The sequence below is a fragment of the Mytilus californianus genome, unplaced genomic scaffold (genome assembly GCF_021869535.1).
Source record: "Mytilus californianus isolate M0D057914Y unplaced genomic scaffold, xbMytCali1.0.p SCAF_50, whole genome shotgun sequence".
Classification (NCBI taxonomy): Eukaryota; Metazoa; Mollusca; class Bivalvia; order Mytilida; family Mytilidae; genus Mytilus; species Mytilus californianus.
In genome coordinates, this window is record NW_026262702.1 from 69,370 (window position 1) to 94,541 (window position 25,172).

At 32.5% G+C, this 25,172-nt stretch overlaps 1 protein-coding gene across 1 annotated transcript in view; it reads left to right on the top strand.

Moving 5' to 3' along the window:
- The window catches only part of LOC127703784 (protein unc-80 homolog), a 78,627-nt gene that overhangs the window by 5,516 nt on the left and 47,939 nt on the right, over window positions 1-25,172 (top strand). The window contains exons 3-19 of the mRNA XM_052207868.1: window positions 917-1,079; window positions 3,114-5,046; window positions 5,467-5,720; window positions 6,465-6,652; window positions 8,827-8,987; window positions 9,826-9,949; window positions 10,334-10,475; window positions 11,193-11,426; window positions 13,430-13,614; window positions 14,097-14,312; window positions 16,364-16,499; window positions 16,972-17,220; window positions 17,644-17,910; window positions 19,318-19,499; window positions 19,997-20,206; window positions 22,654-22,830; window positions 24,800-24,938. Of these exons, the coding sequence (XP_052063828.1) occupies window positions 917-1,079; window positions 3,114-5,046; window positions 5,467-5,720; window positions 6,465-6,652; window positions 8,827-8,987; window positions 9,826-9,949; window positions 10,334-10,475; window positions 11,193-11,426; window positions 13,430-13,614; window positions 14,097-14,312; window positions 16,364-16,499; window positions 16,972-17,220; window positions 17,644-17,910; window positions 19,318-19,499; window positions 19,997-20,206; window positions 22,654-22,830; window positions 24,800-24,938 (4,960 nt within the window). The remainder of the gene's footprint in view (window positions 1-916; window positions 1,080-3,113; window positions 5,047-5,466; window positions 5,721-6,464; window positions 6,653-8,826; window positions 8,988-9,825; window positions 9,950-10,333; window positions 10,476-11,192; window positions 11,427-13,429; window positions 13,615-14,096; window positions 14,313-16,363; window positions 16,500-16,971; window positions 17,221-17,643; window positions 17,911-19,317; window positions 19,500-19,996; window positions 20,207-22,653; window positions 22,831-24,799; window positions 24,939-25,172) is intronic.

Sequence of the window (25,172 nt, forward strand, 5' to 3'; positions counted from 1 at the left end):
AATTACAGGTATTAGAGAGAGGATGAAATAAACATAAACATTCCTGGAAAAATAAGCAATCATTAGTCCTACATGTACATAATTTGTTACTATTAAACTGAGACAGATTTTTTGAAACAGAAACATGTACAACCATGATAACTGTTTTATATTTGGTCTACAGTACATACATGTACATAAAATAAGGAGATGATCTAACAAATGCAAAAGTATGCTTTGAGAGAGCTTACAGTGCAACCCTTTAAAACAGTAAATTGAAAACAAATTTTTTATGAGAAATTAATTAAACTCACCTGTTTGAAAGCACATTTAATCAATTCACAAGTCTGGAGTGTAGTCCAGGATCATTTTGGTAATAAAAGTCAACAAAATAATGTCAACAGACCAATGACACTATAAAGAATTTAATTATTGGTAAAATGATAAAACTTAATTATGTCATCAATCATGTCAATAAAAGATAAGTCAATTTGTTATTATATTGATCAGTAAAACCGATTATTGAAGAAACTGTCTATTTCCAGTGACAAGACTGTATATGCATCAAATGGGATGTTGGGTATACAATAAGACAGCAAACCAATGACAAAAAAAAGTACTACACAAAACATCAACATTGTAGGGTTCAACATACAGCTTCAGCAAAAGACAAGTGTGTGTATAATATATGTCAAGCTCTTAATTACCTTAAGTCTGGTAAAGTTGTTAATTAATTTAAAAGAGCCTATAATATCAAAATATTCTATCGGGGAATGTCTTACTTTATACATTAAACATATTTTATTTCCAATTCAGAGCCTTTTGTGGTGCATACAGATATATATATGTTATGAAATAGTATGATCCAAAAATATAAACTATGTTCTGACCCTTGATATAATTATTACTATACATGTAAAGTTCTATTTTGTTTCAGTCACTGGAACGTGTTGTAGTACAGAATATCCTGCATGGAGCCTCCCCAAGTCTTTGTGAGGCCATACAGAGTGTATCTAGATGGAAGGTTATACAAGCAGCATTCCCACATGTCATGCATGCATGTTCTTCACTTTTGGCTGCATGCAAACAAAACCAAACAGGTTAGTTTATTATTTTTTTTCCAATCACACATTTTTAATACAAATGGCTATTTCTCCAACAAATGTTTTGTTTTTGAAAGGCATTTAAAAAAATTCAAATGATAACACATGGGTGGTGGGGTTCATTGCGTCTTTCACAGTATATTTATAGATTATCGATTCGGATGATATTTCAAACAAGAGGGTGTTTCTCAGCTACAATCTCTTCAAAGGGCAACAGCCCTGAGATGAAATGTAGCCAAAAACATCCTAGTTTGAAAGACTATATATTGATAAACTGTTTATCAGTGCTTTCCAAGGCAATGTCAATGATGTAGGCTCATGACAGTAAACATTCTCTTTCTTCTCGACTGAGAAAAACCCATATCACTTGAGAAGCGTGATATGAAAAAATTTATAAAATTGTAATGATGGTAGCTATATATACATGATATATATAGGTCTATATAAAAAGAAGATGTGGTATGACTGCCAATGAGACAACTCTCCACAATAGACAAAATGACACAGATATTGACGGCTATAGGTCACTGAATGGCCTTCAACAATGACCAAAGCACTAGTTTGTTTCATTGTACTGTATAGTACACTCACACTCAAGATTGATTCACTCTCAATGAATGGGGAATGATGCTCCTGTACAATGTAAAAATTATTTGAAATTGCCGCTTGTAGATATCTTTGCTGTTGGGGAATTGCACTTTCATCCTATAAATATGGAAAAATAAGTGTCTGATTTTTAACAGAAGGTAATTTCAAAAAAAAGGTAGACTTAAAGAAGTTGTGGATGTCTGATGATTTTTTTTAAACCAAATTCAAAATTTTCTGATACTTTTACCGTCTTTTGGTGTGTATAAAACGCACTCATGCATAGTACGCACCCCCTTTTTCACCCTTGAAACTTGAGAGAAAAATTTTCTTCTTATATATGCTTAACACACAGGGACTTTCTGGGAAAATCCAAACTTGAAACTCGGTATAATGCGTCCATTGAAATGGTTTCTTTTTCGGAGACAAATTGAACTCAGTCCTGGTTGATTACATGATAATGAAAATATTGTTGCAGAATAAATAATTTAGCGATAACAATGTTTGATTCTTTATTGTTTCCAGATGTGTTGATTGAGAACAACAGGAAGTGTTAAATTGGGAAGTTGTTTGAATGCAAAGCGTAGTTGATGAATCTTGTACGGAATACGGAATCATTACGAATATTCTTAATTACACAATAAATGAATAAATTGTAATATTTATGTTGATAAATTAGAGCTGAAATGAATATTAATCCCTGCTAATTTTATTTATTGTTTGTTGGTACTCATTGAATCGTTTAATCCGGAATATCACACTCTTATTTAATATCAACTAGGAAGTCTAATCGTTTTCAAAACAAATCAATTGACAGATTAATTTTGTTCCTTAATCAAGTCCATACAGTTTACAAGATGTCATTGACATGTCGGCAATTATGATTTGTATGAAGTTTTTTTTAAAAATGTTACAAAATAAAAATGTTTTTAAAATAATCATTTTATTCAACTTTACAACCTTTAAAAGTCACATGACACATGATCACCTGATACTACAAAAGTAAAAAAACAATGGCGGCCGCTATCATCAAATGGGCATGTTTTGTCAATTTTCATACATTTACCCTCTGTATTCCTTGTTAGAACACATATACAAAGTAAATAATAAACTAATTTGGCCATTGACAGAATCTTTCATCTCTAATTTAGACATGATCAAATACAACTTCCAGGTGGCAACACAGAACACAAGAAAACACAAAAAACAACTTCTAAAGCATTAAAATGAATTTTATTTGCATATAACATTACAAATCAGATTCTCATAAAAATCTTATGCATGATATAGACAGTTGAGTTATTTATTGCCAAAGTAAAAAGAAATGTACATGCACTACATATACTGAATCATGTATTTGACTTTTCAAAAACAGAACTACATGAACTTATCTAAAACCATTGTCATATACATGTAATTGTTAACAAATAATTATATAATTAACAGAAAGAAGACTGGGGCCCAGTGAGTCCAAGTTATTGTACATCCTACATTGGATAATACTGGATGCTGCCTCAGAATGTGAAGATCTAGAATCTGACCCCTCCAGAGGTGATAGCTCAGTACAGATGCACACACTTACCACAATACAGTTGTTTATTTATCTGTTTGCTCCACTTATTCACTTGTTGGAAATATCAGATTTTCAAACATTGAAGTTAGAAAATGGCCTTCAACTTTGGCAGCCATTGTGGGACTATAGACAACCAGATATTACTTGTTTTGCTGCTCCAGTTAAACCCCAACGTAACATACTAAAAGCCCAGAGAAACATGTTTAAGTTTAATACAAATGCTGCTAATATTTACATTGGGAAAGGTTCTTCTCGAGATAATTTGGCTTTTCCTTTTGGTGACCCTGTGAGCAGACGGACCAGTTGTAATGATCAGTCACCTGGTGATGCTCCATTAGTTACCATGAGTGATATATGTCATTGGTCAATGACAGATTCACAGTCAGTCAACATGGAGGTCATTTGTGAATTTTGTAACACAGTTGTTCCCAGTGGAAATTCAGCTGGAAAAACATGCCAATGTGGGAAAAAAAATAGTGTTTATAGTATTTCATCAGATTTCAAAATGCCGCCTTTTCAGAAGAAAGATTCAATTGATCGAGAGTTCAATAAGAATAGACTGATCAGTGCGGTGATGAGTGGAACAAAGGCACCAGGGATGTCTGATATCCTTAGTGCAAGCTATTTTGATGTGGCTGTTTTAAGATGTCTGTTTTGCCTGCATTGGTCCGAAGAAGGAATTTATTGGGCTTTACGTTACATTCAGCAGAGAATGTTAGAAGTTTGCGATGAGAATACAAGACTTGACCTTTCTGAGAGAGAAAGAAGTTACTCCCTACCGATACCTGATATCCAAATTCTACAGAGAAATAGTACAATCACTCCAACATTTCAAAAGTTTCTAGAGTTAAAGAAACACAGGAGAGAAAAAAATATTCTTGATAAAAATAAAGCCAAACAAGCTGCTGCCAAAACTCTTCAGACTATCCCAAGTGAATCAATAATCAACGATGAAAACTTAATAGAAGATAGAAAACAACCGCCATTAAAGAAAACTCGTGTAGATGAGTTGAAATTGAAATATGAAAAGTATATAGATTCAAGAAACCCTTCACCAGAAAAAGAAGTTCTAAATGTCACAGATTCCTCCTCTAGTTCAGGGTCTACTGCAGATAATGAAGGAAGCAGTTCAAAACACCAAAGCTATAAGATCAACCCTGGTTTCCTATCTGCAAGTCAGGGTATGTCTCATAGCCTTAAGATGAAACTGGCAGAAAATAAAAATCCAACTCCTACTCATGACATGTCTGATCAGGAATCTGCTGAGAGTAGCAATGAATCTTCCGTCTCGTCACATCAAGGAGACTCATTCATGGCAAAGGAAAATAAAAATCCAATAATAATGGTGACAGAACATACTCCAAAACACCAAGAAAAAATGTTGGCTATGTTACAAAAGAGTCAAGAAGAGGGACAGAATGACAGTAAATTACTGAAGCCATCAGATAAAATACCACGTAGCATGACTGATTCAGATATAAGTTATCAAATTGAAGACGACGTTAGTGAAGTATCTGGGTCAGTTTATTACATACAAGACAACGGACAATTGAATTACAAGATCGTTTTACGTGCTGTACATTTTATTTCAACCAACCAAAGAAGCCAGCGTGTTGCTGAAGTATTACTGAATATTATCAATTGTCTGTTGGATTTGGATATTATAGAGAGAAAAAGTGATATTCGGTCAAAACCAGGGGAGACAAATCTTCCTAATCCTAAGGAGGAAACAAAGACTCCCTCAAAATGTGATCTTGCAATGGGAAAAGTGACAGCTCATGGTTTAGCTATGGATAGTTTGATTAGGTAGGTTCTAACAACAGAATCTAAGTTTGAGGTAGATAGAATATAATAGAAATAAATAAATTAAAAGAATTGTAATAATTTAACCCAGTTAGGCGTGAATAGTGTAATTTTCATGAAAAGTTCAGACCCTATATGATGTTTACATAAATAGTTTGGTTATGCAGTTGTAAAAATTACAAGGTTACAATAAATAATTTCAAATGAACAAACATGCACACACAAAAAAGAACATTTTCCTTTTTGCTTGTACCTACATAATTATTTTAATTCTTTTTTTTAGTTGATAAATCTTATCAATAAAATGGGTTTAGTGGCTGTTAGCAGCAGGTTGGATATTGAATATCAAATGACAAAAAAAACATACCCTCCGCTAGTGTCACATGCAAACAACACTCATCAATTTATTTTCTTTGTATTTAGTATTTTCAAATCTCTTGGATGTCCCAATGGATGTGGTGATGGATTACATGGTAGCTATGGTGACCATCTGAGGGCCAAAGGTCACAACTGTCTACAGCGCCTGCAACGAATTAATTCAGGATTATTCCGTAGCTATTTAAGAGATACAGTTAAGAAGATGCCAGTTCAAGAAACTATAGATTTTCTCCATTCTTTCTTAGGATTCTGTATTGATCCTTCAACAATACGCCAAGCTAGTCAAACACCAGGGCAAGGTATGAACAGTAGCTTTCTTAAAATGTTCAGCTCACCAATTCTTAAGGCAAACCTGAAAATGAAGGCTATTCACCCCTGATAAGTACTTTAAAATGTTTTGTAATTACATTTTTAGGTCACATCTTACTTTCAAGTATAACTAAACTTAATCATTCAGTTATGGTTCACTGACTTGGCTAAGTGTTATGTTTTGTCTCTGTTGAGTATTATAATATTTAGGAAAGAGATTTTAAGTCCAGTCTAAATGTCATTTATATTGCATTATCATTCAAATTACTGTTATCAAATTTATTATAAACCAGACAAAACATATCTTTTATGTCAATGGTAGAAATTCATGCTCGCCCAGTTGCCCATGACAATAAAAAATCAAACAGCATTATTTTTTTATTAACCAGTAGCCCTGGTGGTGTACATCTTTTCTTTAATACTTGATATAAAAATAAGAAGATGTATGATTGCCAATGAGACAACTATCCAACAGAGACTAAATGACATAGATATAAGCAACTATAGGTCACTGTACTGAACCTAGTTTTAAGCTCCAACACTTTTTATGAGAATTCAAAATCTTTCCACATACAGATCAGTTGTTGTAACTTATTTGATTCAAATTCTTTGCCTTCTCTTGTGTAACTTGCATTTTTAAATTGAATATTGTGAGAATTAAAATTTTTATTGACAACAGGTAAATTCTCAATCCTCTGAACAGAATTAGTCATAATTATATAGTTCCATTTCAGGATTTTTTAAGTCCTCATCAACAGAGAGAATGTCATTCCAACAGAATGGTTTCCATAATAATTTTGGTCACAGTATCGGTGGATTGGGATATAGAGGTGTGGAGGGAGTGCTGATTACCAACATACTAAAGCCTTTTATTTCTAAATGTGTGGAAAATACAAGGGAACTCTACAGCAGTGACAATATTGTAATTACTTGTTAATCTTTCTTAATTTTCTTCTTTTAACATAAAATAGCAGTTTTAGCTGTGTACAAATTTTGCTATGATTGCCACTATACTTCATGCACTTTATACATATACAATATATATGTGTCCTTGCATTGTCGGAAAATGTATAATTTATTTGTACAAACTTAGGAACAGGCTTGAATATCTCAATTCAAAAGAGAGAACAAATTATTTTGAATAGTTTTTTGTTTTTATCCTGCAATTAAAACCTGACGCTGAAATGTTTAGTTTTCAATTTTCAATTATTTTGTTCATTTTTTAAAGAAATTGACATTGCTTAATTGCGGATAGCGAAGCAAACCGCAGAATGAACTATGACATGAATTTTAATTTCAATATCAACATTTTCTTTAAAAACAGAAGCAAGATACAGGGAAACAATACTTAATTTACCATAAAAATAAAGCAAACATTTATTTGGGAATCTGTTATTTGTACAATAGTTGGTTGCTTGCAGGATACATGTATATACATGTATAAAGTGTTCAGTATTAAGTCTTGTCATTTGCAAAATGGCAAGGTATATTTGATCAACAGGTTGTTGACAAGAATTTGTCAGTTACTTGCAGATAATTAGCAATTCTACCCGAAAAAAGTATATAAAAATGTATAGAAAAGTGATTATATGTTTTCTAAAACATAAAGGTGTTGAAACCCTAAATGGTCATCATGGTCATGTGGAAGTAAGATACTGTGGAATCATTTATTTTCTTGGATTGAGGAAAAAATGTATTTTAGTTAATATTTAATTTCTTTATTTTGCCAAAGTCAGTAAACAAGCTTAAAGAAAATTTATACTTCTATGAAGATTTGAATTCTTGGTTAACTTTATCCACAAAAGCATTTAATTGGTACTTCACTAAAAAAAACAAATTCACAGTAAATGAAAGATAAAGTTATCTGAGCAATATTGATTCAATACTGAACAAATGTCTAAATAGAATATAAGCATGTTTAGATAAAATTCAATTTGAACTAATCAGTTGCAATAAAATGTACTGGTATAGTGTTTCCTGCAGCTTTTGAAAAGGACAGAGTAATTTTTTTCTCAGAGGGCACTCTTAGCACGATTGGCTACACTTTAAGGGCACCCTTTATGCAATGGACTACACTTTTAGGGCACACTCTACATAGATATAAAGACACTGTAATAGGTAGGGATTCCTTTTTGTAATAAAATTATCACTTCTAGACTCAGCTAATAGAATCTTGATCATGTTCATTGTCCAACTGCCTCATTTCAATCAATAACTCCAGTTATAAACTTTTATACTGGATCACTGAGACTAATTGTTTAAGGATGTGTTGTGAAAGTGGACTTTGCATGACCAAGAGCATATGCAATGCATTGCTTTTAAGATGCACAAAAGAAGTGCCAAATACCTTTTGGATCTCGCAAGTTTATACCAATCAAAGCTACCTTGGCTCATAACTGTACAAATAGTTTTAGGATATTCAAAGATTTGTATAGCAAGACTTACTATACATATTCTTCTACTTTTCATCTTTTTTCTATCTGTGTTTTTTTGTTGCTTTTTTATTGAAACGTTGATTTTTTTTACTATTCAAAACTATATCACTCATAATCAGCTATATTCTTAACTATAATTTATTAAGATAACAACAGTATGAAAACCGTCTTAAATTCATACCCAATCTGACGTCTCGACAGACGGAATAGTATAAATAGAAATAAAACCAAACAGATGTAATGTTCATCCCATTCATCGTAAAATTATAACACAAACGATCGCCTGGTTCCCTTTTAAATTGTCCACATTTTAAATTCGTAGAGGTTGTCACTATTAGATTCAATCATTAATCTTATTTGTACTCTGTCGCTTCAAAACTGTTCAAACATTACGAAGGAAATAACTCGAAATGGTATTGCTAAAAGATGAATTGCAGAACCTATATTAAATTACGGCGGGGCATTCTAAAATACTACAGAAAAGGGGCATGGTGCCAAATTTTTTTCCTAAAAAGGACAGGGCGTCAAGAAAAACACGACAGGGCGCCATACCACGCCAAAACATCTTGCAGGAAACACTACTGGTAGTTAAAATGTATTAGTTCATGTAGTTTGGATGCAATTTATGGAGAGAAAAAACATGGGCAATATTATATTGTAGAGTATGTTTTGTGATATACGTCAGTTTATAGCATATGTAAAGGAGATTCATGGCGGGACATTCAGGAGAGTCGAACTAAGTGGGCTTCTGGATTCATTGGATAAACTGAAGAAAAAAGAAAAAGAAAGGGAGGAAAAGATAAAGAAAGTTATACCTATGAGGTAGGTATAGGTTAAAATAGTTTCATTACAATTTATGGGACACAAAAAGGAAAGTCATTTAGCATAACAGTACACAAAAGATAATTCAATATGGTTAACCCTGGGTAGTTTTGCACAAATAAAACTTAACTTTATTATACCCCACACAACATATTTGTGTCAGTCCGTCAGTCAGTTCATCCATCAGTCCTGTTCTTGTCATTGCAACTCCTCTGAAACCACACAACAGAAATTCATGAATCTTTGTAAATAATAAAGACATACTATGTAGATGTGCATATCAACAAGATATTATGATTCAGTTATTTTTCTAAGAGTTATGCCCCTTTGAACTTAGAATTTTGGCCTAAATATACTACTGCAACAGTTTGTCATCGCAACTTCTCTGAAACCACACAACAGAAATTTCATGAAACTTTGTAGATAATAAGGACATACTATTTAGATGTGCATATCGACAGATAATTATGATTCAATTTTTTTTCAAGGAGTTATGCTCCTATGAACTCAGAATTTTGGACTAAATATACTGCCCAGTCTACAGCAACAGTTTGTAATCGTAACTCCTCTTAAACCACACAACAGAATTTCATGAAACTTTGTAGATGTTTAGGATATACTATGTGCAAATCCTTAAGAAATTTTGACTTTTGTAGGAGTTATGAGTCTTTGAACTTAGGAATCTGGTGACAATGTGGGGTGTGTGGAGTAAGTGAGCATGCTCACAAAGGTTATATTATAAGAATGTTAAAAAGATGATGTCATACACTAACAAGCAAAACTAGTAATTTCTGACCATTTATTTTCTTGATAATATCACATATGTAACTTCTTGCAGGAGGACAACTTCTCAGACATCAGAAAGTGGTGATGAAAAAGAAAGTTCAAAGAATGCATCTCCTGCATCTGGCGAGGAGTCAGGAAAACCAAAGAAATCACTCTTCAAAAAGAAGATAAAAAAGGTTTGCTACTATTTAGATTTCTGAAGAAAATTGAAAGATATGTCTGCATTAAAACCTACAGAAAAATTAAGGAAGAATAAATGTAATTATTGTAATATTAAAAAAAAGCTTTCAACAGTAAAAGCATGAAGATGTATTGAAAGGGAAAAAAAAATGAATTTATCAGTTTAAAATTTGTGGCAAGTTTAAATTATTTTTAAATAAAACTTACTTTGAAGGAATAAGTTAAAGTAGGATTAAAACATTGTCAGGTAATTGCTATTTTAATTTCAAAAGACAAATGACAGCAAGCTTTAAAATTAAGCAGTGACTGTATTTTACAATTCATACAGATGGTTTCAGTTATTTGTTTATTTATGTACACAAAATAAAATATGTTTACAGTCATTAGCCCTACAGTTGTATGCTGCAAGTGATTCAGAATTACTGGATGAGTTAAGGCAGAATAAACAAGGATCTAATACGGATGATGACTCCATTGGTGGATCTGGAATTACTAGGAGAAGATTCAGCAAATTTCATATCGGTGATCTTAATTATCATTTTACACAGTTGTTTAAGGAATGACTGTAATATTTTTTCTGTCTATGAAGAAATAACATCAAAAATGTGGTGCACACTAAACTGTGTAGCGGGTTATTTAAAAGTGTGCACCACATTTTTGATGTTATTTCTAATAGACAAAGTCATTCCTTATAATTTAATTCTTAATTCCATTTTTAAGGAGTAAATTATGAAAAAACATTGATGATGTCACGGTCACATGACAAAATTATTTTGACATAACAGACCTAGTTGTGAGAATATGTATTGTGATTACAGAAAAAGCTGCATACAAATATATGTGTGAGATTTCAGAAAACAAATTCTTTTTGTTGCGATACTCACCCAGTCTGATTATTCTCAATAATTAAAACCTTACAATAATTTCTGAATTTGCAAAAACTTGCCCAGTCTCATTATTCTCAATACATTTGTAATTAAAACCTTGCAATAATTTTTGAATTTGCAAAAATTACATAAAGGCTAGACATTTCTGTACGTCAACAGCTTATTTATACTTTTGAACAAATATTAAGAGATAACATCTATTAAATCTTGTACTAGAAGGATCAGGACTTTTACCTAACATTAAATTTTGTTGTGTCTGTTTATGGAATGCAAAAAGCTATCAGAAATGAAAGTTCAAAGTTAACATGAAATTCTTAATTTCAGTATAAAAATACAAAGAAATATATTTCAGGCTGGAAAAGAGCTGCTAAATCTGACCATGAAGAGGAAGCCATGAGTGATCCCCACCCCTTGGACAGGAGGGATAGTAAAAGTGATATGCAGGTTCCAAAGGCAGTTCTGAAAGGGAAAATGTCATTCAAAACAGCTAGTCATGCTGCAATATCTCTTATTAGTTCTAGTAAGAGAATACAAGGTGGACTGAAAAACCTTGGGAAAAGAATGAATAAAAGAGGGAGTACTGATGGTAAGAAAAAGTAATATCAAAAGGCAGATTAGGCAGGTACTGCTGTTTGTTGCTGTTAAAGATTTAGCACTTTCATCCTTCAAGGGACGTATCAAGACCTTGTTAAGTGTTTCTATGACGTTACATCATCGTATTGTGACACTTTTATCCATCTTTAATTATACTGTTGTATGTTTCTGGATTTTTGGAAAAGAAACAGTTCTTAATAGTAAGATGGATAAAAGTGTCACATTAAGATGAAGTAATGTCATAAAAACACTTCACATCATTTGTGTTTATTTTGATGTTAATTTGATTTCAAATATATATGTACAACCAATACCATACTTGTGTTAACCAGGTTTTAGCTATTGTTCAGTTCAGTTTAATTTTTAGCTCACCTGGCCTAAAAGGCCAAGTGAGCTTTTATCATCACTTGGCGTCTGTTGTCGGACGTCGTTGTCCGTCGTCTTTAACTTTTACAAAAATCTTCTCCTCTAAGAGGATCTATCTGCCCTGAAATTTTCAGACAAATCAGACAACCCATTAATGGGTTGCTTCCCATGAATTGGTAATTTTAAGAAAATTTTGCAGGTTTTGGTTATTATCTTCAATATTATTATAGATAGAGATAAACTGTAAAAAAGCAATAATGTACAGCAAAGTAAGATCTAAAAATAAGTCAACATGACCAAAATGGTCAATTGACCCCTTAAGAAGTTATTGCCCTTTATAGTCAGTTTTTAACAACTTTTTTGTAAATTTTTGTAATCTTTTACAAAATCTTCTCCTCTAAAACAACTGAGACAAATTTAACTAAACTTGACCACAATCATCATTAGGTAATCTAGTTTAAAAAATGTGTCTGATGACCCCGCCTACCAACCAATATGGCCGACATGGCTATAAATAGAACATAGGAGTAAAATGCAAGTTTTGTCTATTATTCTTTAAACCGTTATAAATAGTGAAAATCTGAAAGGAGAAAAAATGTTCAAAATACTGAGTTCTACCATTTGTCCATATACGTCAAAAATGTTAAAAATTCCTATAGGAGTTATTGCCCATAAATGACAAATTTTACCATTTTTTTTCATTTTTGCCTATTATCATGAAAACTATGATCTTTAGAGAGAAACATTTTTTTTCCATTATGCCTTATATGATTTTAATTATAATAGATAAATAAACACTTTAAATCACAAAAATGATCAAGGCAAGATCTATTAAAAAGTCAAATTTTGCCGATATAGTTAGTAGACTGTCACTTTTCATAGGAGTGATTGCCTTTAAATGAGGATTTTTTTTACCATCTTTTATGTTTTGAGCAAAAACTAAAGAAGATAGAGAGAAACTAAACAGACTAAAAGATCATTAATACAAGATCAACAAAATAGAGATTTTTTTCAATGAAGTCTATTCTCCTCTACAAAGTTTAGAGTGTCCTTTGTTTGATATGCACATAGACTAAGGTGAGCGATAGAGCCTCTAGTTTTATCTGTCAGAACTAAATAGTAGATAAATATTGACATTGAAATTGGTCACTTGGAAACCTCTATCTTCAAGTTGCTTTATACTGATTTACCTGAATTCCACCTATATGAACCATAATGATATCATCACATCTATTTACCGGATTTGTAATAACATGAGCAACACAACGGGTGCCACATGTGGAGCAAGATCTGCTTACCCTTCCGGAGCACCTGAGATCACCCCCAGTTTTTGGTGGGGTTCGTGTTGCTTAGTCTTTAGTTTTCTATGTTGTGTCATCTGTACTATTATTTGTCTGTTTGTCTTTTTAGTTTTTAGCCATGGCGTTGTCAGTTTATTTTCAATCCATGAGTTTGACTGTCCCTCTGGTATCTTTCACCCCTCTTTAATATTCTTAAAACAACCCTTGATGACATCAAGAATAAACTGACTACTTGCAAGAAAATCATAATAATAATTAAAAATTTTATATCAATTTTGAATAAATAATTATGTTTTCATGAATTTATAAAAAGATAAATGTTTTGCAGGTTTGAAAAACAAAGATCAGGCCCAGAATGATGATACAGATCTGGATTTTGTATTGACTAGAGAAAAGAAACTGGTTGACAAATATCTCATTAAGTCAGGGATGTTAAGATTTTCATTTCTTCTGGAATGTTGTCATCCTGGTTCTATTCCTGATCCACAGCTTATTGCTGCCATGTTAGAGTTGGTTAGTATTGTTACAAATAGTGTATATAGGGGTTCTTGATTTGAGATCACTTTTCAGATGCATGAAGTATTTTACATACTGTAAATACTGTGTATTAGATTTTACACATTTTGTTTAGAGGTATCTATATTCTGAACTTCAGTTATGATTAAATAGATTTATAGTTAGGGGAGCAAATATTTTTTTTTGTTCGATTGTATAAGGGGAAAAGCACATTTCATGAAAAAAAATTTCAAAACATAAAATGGAATCTATCAATCAGTACATTACGAGAAAAGTTGTTCTAACTGAAAAAAAACTTATTAATTACATTTAAGCAAGCCAACCACTCGATTCTTGCATAGTTCATGTAGTTGTAATTCAATTTCAGCTTACTTTTACAATTTCATATTGATTTTGATTTTATTGAGCTATATTAAAAAATCTATTTTATGAAATATGAATAATTGTTGCTGATTGGATAATGTCTGTTATAACTCCAGGATGCTCCTGTTATAGCCAGAGCTTCACTTTTGTTAGAGTGTGCACAATTTATCCATCGTTGTAACCATGGAGACTGGCCAAACTGGATGAGGTTGAATATTCCAAGTTTCCGTAATTCTGCATCAGCACTACAGAATAGAGGTCAGCCATCGGGATACCGTAGAACACTTACATTACAGAAAGCTGCAGGCAGGATGTTTTACAGTTGGGCAGAGGTACGGAAACAACTAATTAAAAATAAATGTTTTTCCAGAGATTTATATACATTTATCAAATCAAATATTCTCTGAAAATTTGTTATGTGCCATTTGTGATTGATACAGTAGCTAGGGTGAAAATTTTCAAACTTTCTGTAATATTGGGGCAACTATAGATAAACCATTATGAATCTTTGCTGAAATTCAATTTCATGAAAAAAATGTATGAGATGGCCATCATCTGAAAACTCATTTCTCATAGGACCTAATAGATCTGATTGAGTTTTTTTTTAGTCCCCTACCGACGAAGTCAAAGGGGACTTTAGGTTTGCACTCCGTCCATCTGTCTGTCTGTCTGTCCGTCTGTCTGTCCTTCTGTCAGTCCGGCAAATCAGTTTTCCACACTTTTTTTCTTCATGCTTGAAGATATTGGTTTGATATTTGGTATATTGTTTTATCATGACAAGTTACAAATCAAGTTCGAATTTTGTTCCGGTCTGATAATTTTGTGCAGAGTTATGGTCCTGGACTTGGAAAATTCACTCAAATATTCAGTTTTCCGCACTTTTTTTGTCATTCTTGAAGATATTGATTTAATAATTAATACATTGTTTTATCATGACAAGTTACAGATCAAGTTTGAATTTTGTTCTGGTCTGATGATTTTGTGCAGAGTTATGGTCCTTGGACTTAGAAAATTCACTCAAATAATCAGTTTTCCGCACTTTTTTTCGTCATGCTTGAAGATATTGATTTGATAATTGGTATATAGTTTTATCATGACAAGTTACAGACCAAGTTTGAATTTTGTTTCGGTTTGATGATTTTTTGCAGAGTTATGGTCCTTGGACTTAGAAAATTCACTTAAATTATCAGTTTTCCGCACTTTTTTCGTCATGCTTGAAGATATTGACTTGATATTTGTTATATAGTTTACACCATGACAAGTTATAGATCAAGTTAGCATTTTGTTCCAGTACAATTAATTTTTTTATACGCCCGTCAATTATTGACGGGACGTATTATGGTATACAAATGTCCGGTGTCCGTTCGTCTGTCTGTCCGTCTGTCTGTCCGGCGTAAACATGTCGCACCGTAACTTGAGAATGACTTATCCAAATTTCATGAAACTTAACATAGTTGTTTCACATGATGGTCAAACGATCTGTATACTTTTTGGTGAAAATAAGATTAAAACTTTTTGAGTTACAGGACTTAGTAACTAAAACAGGTGTGTGTTTTTTTTCACATGTCGCGCCGTATCTAAAAAACAATTTATGATTATTGCTTAAAACTTTACACACTTCTTAGTTATATTAACCTTAAGATCTGTATACTTTTTGGTGATGATTCAAAGTTTTATTTTAGAGATATTGAGTATTTTGTTAAAAAAGGGGAAGGGGTTTTTCACATGTCGCGCCGTATCTCAAAAACAGTTTATGATTATTGCTTAAAACTTTACACACTATTTAGTTATATTAATCTAAAGATCTGTATACTTTTTGGTTTTGATTCAAAATTTTATTTTAGAGATATTGAGTTTTTTGTAAAAAAAAAAGGGGGTTTTCGCATGTCATGCCGTATATCAGAAACTATTTATGCTTATTGCATAAAAATTCACACACAAGACGACGGGCGTATCATGCGCTCATGGCGCAGCTGTTTATTAACCGGTACTCTCAGAATGCTTGTTTATTCTGCAAACTATCAGTATAGTTTTTTATATATTTTAACAAAGCACAGAATACTACATCATAAAGTACCTTCTCAAAATCTATAAAAAAAAGTAAATACAAGAAATGTTTGCCAATGAGACAACCAGAAACCAAAGGATGAAGATGTAAATACTGTAATTTCACAAATTATTGCATGCATTTATTATTGAGATTTTTGAAGACTGAACAAAAATTTGATATTAATTATTGTGATTTCAGGAAAAGCTTAATACAGATATATGTATATGATATCAGAATTTGAGTGCAATACTCACTCAGTCGCATTATTCGCATTAAAAAAAACCTCAAAATAATTTCTGAATTTACAATAATAGTTGTGTTTTATTTCTTCAGAACCTAGGGCTGATGATGGAGTATATACTGGCTAAAGAACACAAAGACAGACAGAAGATAATCAGTGATATACAAAGTGAGACAACCAGGAAAGAATTGAAGATATGTGATGAGGATGAAGATTTCTTAGATGAAGGTATAAACTCTTTCAAAAATGCTTATGAGAAATATTAGGTTGAATAGAATACTATTTCCTGTAAAAAAAATAGGTAGATTCTACTGTAAATTTTTGTTTGAATAAATTATTAACCAACCATATTTGGTATATACAGAATAATTGCAAGGTCTGCCTATCTGACTGTCAGGCTTCGTTAGACCTTACCCTGATTTTCATGGATCATGACAATGTTATTTAAAGTTTTTGTGATAACTGTAGTAGAACCTTTGACTTTCAACATTAATTTTTTATCAGCAATGTGTAATTTGTAAATTAATAAATTATAATGTTCTTTGGGTAGATTTAAAAAAACAAATACCACCCATAAAATTTATTGAATCTACCACTTTCATCCCCCTTCCCTGAAATAATATACTTTTTGGAAAAGCAATTTTTCTGTCCTGAATGAACTTATAAATTATTTTTTAATTGACACATGTATTTATTTCAGGAACAGTAAATGTGACTGGTTCTGCATGTCCATATGCTTTGAAGATGATGGCTTGTTTAGTTCTGCAAGAAATTACAACATTTTTAAGGGAAACGTTCAGAGATCTTCCAAAGGGTCGAAGTCCTAGACGTGATACCCCTGGTCCAGATCGTTCTGCAGCTTCAAGAAGATGGAGCAGTATTGTCAGCAGTCCTATCCATTCCCAGAGTTCTGAGTCCAATATGGCTGATATGACTCATTCTGCTTCAGGTAACAGAGATTGTTAGCTGTTACAGGATAAGTATGACTCTATGGAATTCATAATGATACAGATTTTTGTTAAAACTATTCCAGTATACAGTAAACCATTAGAACTCACTTCCATATAGGCATACAGAGTTATCCCAATTTTAAATACTGAGGTGCAAATCATGTGGACAACAAAGAAGGGGCCAGAAAACTGTTAATGTTTATATTGAAGTTATTTGTCATTTTTTGTTTTTCTATAAATACAGATACTAAATTATTTTCCAGTTATGAACTATGGGTGAAATTACTAGAATTCTATTAGTTTTATACTATTATATCTTTTAAAGTAGGTAAATTGAAAAAGTGGATTTCGAAAAACAAAATATATTTTGTTTGAAAAATTATGTTCAATGAAAAAAGATGACTGAATAAAAAAAATTTCAGGAGTAACTGTTGGAAGTCCAGGGACTGGAGACAGAAAGATCAGCTTTGCTGTACTTGGTGAGAAATCTGACTCTGTACACAGTAGTACCACATCTTTGTCTGCCATGGAGCCAGGCATGCCACCTCATACACCTAATGAAGAAAGGAAAGGGAGACGATTAGCTCAAGGCAGACCCAAGTTACTGAAACATTTCAGGCGAGGATCTGGAGCTAACTCAAGCTTCAGACATAACAGAAGTTTTAGACTAAAAAGACAAGAAGGAGGAAGTAAGAACAATTTTAAAGTTCTGATAAAGAAATGAATCTTTTTCATTCAAGATGATGGTTTTGAGTACTGTAAATTCAGAAATTAATGCATGCATTTATTATTGTGAGTCCTGGACCACTGGCATATAATTAATGTGATTCCTAAATTTTATGTAGAAAAATCACTCCTGAATTAATGAATGCAAGTTTTATAATTGCAACCCTGATACAGTCACATTTTTTGCATTAATAAAAACATTGCAATAATTTTTGAATTTACAGTATTTAATCTGGTTTAATAAACCATATCTTTTGAAATTGTCTTTGCCATCTCCCGAATATGACTGTTGTTTCTTCTAGTTGCCTTTTTTATGTCCTGATGTCATGTTGGATGATAGACCTAATTAGTTTATAGCATTTTTTTCTTATACACAATTATTTGTGTTTAATGCTTTTGACATAATTATTTGGCTGAAAAGCCTATAATTGAGTATGTAGTTGGTCAACATCTTTCTTACAGATTTCTTATTAACTACTGGTAGGTTCAGCCACAGTCTGGACACATGTAAAATAGCACGAAATATTTGACCTACTTGTACTTTATGTATATATTATAAAATTCATCAACTGTTTTCTGACAGTCAGCTGTTTATTCAAAGTACTTGGGGAAACTTCATAAACAATTAAACTAACACTGTGAAATAAATGTATATGTACAACAGGTGTTGGTATACCACAGCATTCAAACAATTATTATGTGGATAATTTCATAGTTGACATGAGAATCGAACTGAAAGAGCAAACCAGTTGAATGCTAATAAAAATTTAATCAACTTTGTAGAAGAGGTATTGTGCTTCTTGCCAAGTTGTTCTGAAAACTGAAAAAAATATAATTGGAAGGTAAATTGCACACAGAATATAGAAGAACAACATTATATGAGTACTGTGGATTCACTTGTGTTTTCAGAACAACTAGGCAAGAAGCACAATACCTCTTCTACAAAATTGATTAAATTTTTATTAGCATTCAGAAATTATTGTGACGGATTATTATTACGAAAAATACGACAGGGTTGTAATCGCAATAATTTAAACTCGCATTTTGGATTATTTTTATATGAAGGAAGAGGGAATTTTCTCAGTATCGCAAAAATAATAATCACATTTTGGTCTTAAATGACAAAATCGCAATAATAAATGCACGCAATAATTTCTGAATTTACAGTACCAATTTTCGTTGATTAAGGAAAAATTGCAGTTTCGTGGATATTTGATTTTGTTGTTTTGCCAAACTGTGCATACAAACCTATTGTAAATTTGAACTTTGTTGAACATTTAAATTTGTAGTTGACCTTTACCCATGATATTCACGAAAATACTTACCCCATGAATAATAATGAATCCACAGTAATATTAATATAATTTCAGGTATAAAAAGATTTGGTAGTATAAAGTCCCGCAAGGTCAGCAGTCAGTCATTACAATCAGACAAAGTGATGGAAGATGAGGATCGTGAAGATGGAGAGTCGGTACTTAGTGATGAGAATGAACAAACTGAGGCCCCTGAAACTGATGACTTCAGCATGTGTAGAAATATGCCATGGGTTAGGGTAAGCTAAATATGAAGTCATCAGTCAGCAACTAACTTTTATGTGTTATGCAAAAAAAGTATCAACCTGAGCTGGTAAACGCAAGTATTTTCACCCATTTTTTTATTACAGAATATCTTAAAGAGATTTCATTTTAGAGGAATGAATCTTCCCATTTTTCCTAAGGGATGTCCCCAAATTGATCATGGTGGGAGAGGGTGGTGATGAGAGGCACTCAAATGAATAAATTGTGGGTGGTTGCATTTTCCTTAGAACTTTATTAGAATAATAAATACAATGAAAATTATATATATAGGTGGTTGGGTCCGGAAAAATGTGCCTCCCATGCACATCATGTGCTTAATTCTGGTTCAACCATAAATATTTTTGAAATGTTAAAAAATAGACTATGTAATATTTCTTTTAAACACATACTTTGTGAAAGTATAAATAAATGAAAAAAAGAAAAGATCTTCCGATGCATGAAATTTATAACATGTTGTTTTCAATTTTTCCAGGTAGTAGTACAACTGGCCAATCTGTCCAACTTTATCTGTACCCATCAGAATTACTGTCACCCTGATTGTTACGAGAGACAGAGACGCTCTTGTTCTCGTATGATCACTGCCATGAAAAAAGTTTATCAGTCCACAGAAAACGATAGCGATGACCAAGATAAGGCTAAACAAGACAGCAAAGAAATATTCAGAGAGAGGCTGAGAAGGAGGGTAGGGATTGTGTTAACTTTATAAAAATGATTTAGAGATAGATAAAGAGTAAATGACCAATTTTAAACAAGTAACTAAGAAAATTCTATGACATATTGATTGATTAGATAAATCTTTGACAGCATGTGCCAAGTTCAATTGCTTTTTATTCAAGAAAACCTAAATGTATTGAAAATTATTGGAATTTATAGTAATCAATATTTTGAACTCGGAGAAACTATCAATATAGTACAGATATGTTTATATGTAACCCATTAAGAATATTTGCCTTTTAATACTATATATAATTTGTATTTCTGCTTTTTATACGACCGCAAAAATTAAAAATTTTTTGGTCGTATATTGGTATGACGTTGGCGTCGTCGTCGTCGTCGTCGTCGTCGTCCGAAGACACATTGGTTTTCGCACTCTAACTTTAGTTTAAGTGAATGGATCTCTGTGAAATTTTACCATAAGGTTCAATACCACAAAAGGAAGGTTGGGATTGATTTTGGGGGTTATGGTACCAACAGTTAAGGAATAAGGGGCCAAAAATAAGCATTTTTGTAACTTCCAGACATAACTTGTGTGTTAGTGTATGGATCTCTCTGACATTATACCACAAGGTTCCATATCACAAAGTGAATGCTGGGATTGATTTTGGGGGTAATTGCCTCAAAATTTAAGGAATAAGGGGCCAAAAAAGGGGCAAAAAACAAGCATTTTTCTAGTTTCATGATAATTACTTGTGTGTAAGTGTATGGATCTTTCTGAAATTGAACTACAAGGTTCCATATCACAAAGGGAAAGCTGGAATTGAGTTTGGGGGTAATTGCCCGAAATGTTTAGGAATAAGGGGCCAAAAAGGGGCCAAAAATAAGCATTTTTCTAGTTTCCAGACAATAACTTGTGTTCAAGTGTATGGATCTCTCTGAAATTGTACCACAAGGTTCCATATCACACAGGGAATGCTGGGATTGAGTTTGGGGGTGATGAATCATAAGGGGGTTCAAAAAATTTGGGGGGGGGGATTTTTTTTTTTTCCTTTTTTTTTTCTTTTAAAATTTTCCATTTTAATTTGGTTATTTCTGATTTATATTTAAAAGCAAATAATAATGATATGGTAGGAGATACACACCAAACAGGATGTGTAAATTATTATATAATAAGTATTGTGCAATAGCAAGAAATTTTCAATTGCACAGTATTGCACAATAGCAAGAAATCTTCAATTGCACAGTATTGCGCAATAGCAAGAAATCTTCAATTGCACAGTAATGCATAATAGCAAGAAATATCCAATAGCACAATATTGCGCAATAGCAAGAAATTGTCAATTGTGCAGTATTGCGCAATAGCACGAAATATTCAATTGCACAGTATTGTGCAAAAGAAGATACTTCGTATAAATTGCTTATTTTTTGACCAATTTCAATGGGGTTTTATTCTTGAATTCTTGGGTTTCTTTAATATGCTGAATCTAACTGTGTATTAAGTTTTTGGATTTTGGGCCCTGTTTTTAAATTGGTCCACATTGAGGTCCAAAGGGTCCAAAATTAAACTTTGTTTGATTTCATCAAAAATTGAATTATTGGGGTTCTTTGATATGCCGAATCTAACCGTGTATTTAGATTCTTAATTTTTGGTTCCGTTTTCAAATTGGTCTACATTAAGGTCCAAAGGGTCCAAAATTAAACTAAGTTTGATTTTAACAAAAATTGAATTCTTAGGGTTCTTTGATATGCTGAATCTAAACATGTATTTAGATTTTTGATTATGGGCCCAGTTTTCAAGTTGGTCCAAATCGGGGTCCAAAATTAAACTTTGTTTGATTTCAACAAAAATTGAATATATGGGGTTCTTTGATATGCTGAATCTAACCATGTATTTAGATTTTTGATTTTTGGGCCCCGTTATCAACTTTGTCCACATTGAGGTCAAAAGGGTCCAAAATTAAGCTTTGTTTGATTTCATCAAAAATTGAATTCTTGGGGTTCTTTGATATGCTGAATCTAACCATGTATTTAGATTTTGGATATTGGACCATAATAGGTGAATGTCCAATTTAAAATTTTTAAGTTCTTTGACCACATTCATTCTGTGTCAGAAACCTATGCTGTGTCAAATATTTAATCACAATCCAAATTCAGAGCTGTATCAAGCTTGAATGTTGTGTCCATACTTGCCCCAACTGTTCAGGGTTCGACCTCTGTGGTCGTATCAAGCTGCACCCTGCGGAGCATTTTATTTACACATATGCTTATGGCTCTAATCTGGCTGTGGCTTAAGATCTTAAAATTTAGTTGATTATATTCATATTTATATATGATTGTCAAAATTATTGTGTCAATTATAAAAAATCATTGTATTAAACCTTTTTGCTCTTAATGGACCCTTTAGTGGGAATAAAAATATCTTATCTTATAAGTATGGTTTTTGTAACTGAAAGTTTCCATTTTATTTTGAAGGAGTCAGTATTTCACAGTTCCTCACCAACAAGAAGGAGAGAAAGTACTCCATTGCTGGAGAAGATAAAAACAGATGTATCTATGGGTAAAATGAAACTAACTTCTACATGGAAAAAGGAAGAGAAACTCAAGGAAGTCAAAGAGGATACCCCAATCATGAAATATATCAACTCACAGGTACATTACACTTAATATATTGATTGATTGATTGATTGATTGATAGGTGTTTAATGCCACTTTCAGCACAATTGGCTATTTTGTGGCGGTCAGATTTTATTGATGGAGGAAGCTAAGTGCCTGGAGAGAACCACTGACCTTAGGCAGAAAACTAACAATCATAGTCAATTAAGATTTGAGCAAATGCACCCTCCTCTTGAGGGGTTTGAACTCACTACCTCAGTGTTGAAAGGCTAGTGATACAGTAGTTGGAATACTTAGACCACTTGGCCACCAAGGTCTCCCTAGACCTGATATACATACATTAGTAAGTAAGGGATAGGAATTGATGTACATATGTATGCAAGTGAGTTTTACTATAAAATTGAGAATGGAAATGGGGAATATGTCAAAGAGACAACAACCCGACCAAAGAACAGACAACAGCCGAAGGCCACCAATGGGTCTTCAACGCAGCGAGAAAATCCTGCACCCGGAGATGGTCCTCAGCTGGCCCCTAAATAAAATTGTGTACTAGTTCCGTGAAAATGGATGTCACACTAAACTCCAAAACATATAAATGAACTAGAATTAAAAAACATACAAGACTAACAAAGGCCAGATGAATTCTTTCAGTTGGCAGTATTTTAAGAAACAATGGTTAATTTATGTTGTGTTGATTCTGAAAGAATCTTAGGGCTGTTCCAAAAATTATTGAATAGGGGGAGGGGGTGATGGGAGGCACTCATATTTATTAAATATTGGTGGTTGCATTTTCCCTAGAGTTTTGTAAGAATTATAAGTAAAATGAAATTTTTATTTTATTGGTGGTCACTGTCTTAAAAAAAGTGCTTCCCATGCCCCATATACATCTAATCCTGGAACAGCCCTTACTGAACTTGTGCAGTTGAATAAAACTCATATGCAGCAAAATCCTAGTGCCTACATTGTCCATGATATGAAAAACGCTACATTCAGTTGAAAAAGCTATATATGGTGGAGTAAACAGTAATTTACAAATAACTATCTGCCATTCAATGCAAAACAATAAGAGATTTGGCATTACTCAATAACAACAGAGAAATAAAAAACACAGGGCAATATCAAGATACGGAATGGAACCAATTCTTGGCTGAAGATTTTATTCAGATAGGGCATGTGTTTGGTTTATTCAGGTTAAATTACTAAGGGATATTCATTGTCATGTCTTGAAACAAGAGGTCAATTAACACAGATCCTTTATTTGTTAAAGATTTGGTTAAAACTGGTTTTACTGTTTATGTAAGAAAATTAAAATAGGTATTAATTGAGTGGTGATTTCTTAATACCCTGCCATATACATGTATCTCTTGATATATCACTTCTCAGTCTACCAATAATGAGAAGTCAAAACAAAAAAAGAAATAGGTTGACAATGAAAAGTAGCTTAGACTTTCAAAAGGTAAAATCTTTTTATAATCACTGCAAACAAAGTTTTTTTTGGGGGTGGGTATGTAGGAATCACCCTGTCCGTTTTATCCATTTGTCTGTCTGTTGGTTTATGTTCCAAAATGTTGAAGGGGAGCTCATTGAATTTATGTAGGTCTGTATACTAATAGTAATGCAGGGCGGGATGGAGGGACACAATTTATACTGTTATGAGTTCACTCACAGATCTAGTTATAGTGAAGATAACCTTGTGCGATGTTTATCTAATGCAAGATTATAATTTAACATTTAGATATTCTAGTACAATCAAAATTTCATTCCCCTATATCAATTTATAGTGTATGACCTTGGGGCTGTTCCAAAATTAAACCCATGGGGGGCATGGGAGGCACTTTTTTGAGACCCCAACCACACATGAAATAAATTTTCATTTTACTTGTAATTCTTACAAAATCAGTAGGAAAATGCAACCATTTGAGTGCATCGCATCCTTCCTTACATGATCAATTTTAGAACAGCCCTGAGAGAGGCAAAATCTATTGAATATGATCGTATTTTGTAGGCTCAGAAGTTAACCCAATGTCCTATGGGAATACTAGCAAAAGCAGCTCCAATCCTGACAGATGATAATTTTTCTGACATTTTACCAGTAGCATGGGAGCTAATGATAGAAAATGACCAGGAACTAGCTGCTTCAGCAGGTACTTTTTCTACTCAACTTTATTATATTTATTGATTCATAATTATTGTGATCCTTTTATATAATAATCTTATTTTATATTGCTATGGTACGATATATTATTATATTATACAACTTAAAGATGGTATATTCTTACTTTTCCTCACAAGATGAAAAATTGCTTATCTGTTATTGGAACATGCTTAGTGCATGGAAAAACCATATAAATAATAATTTAATAAAACATTGTGGTAAT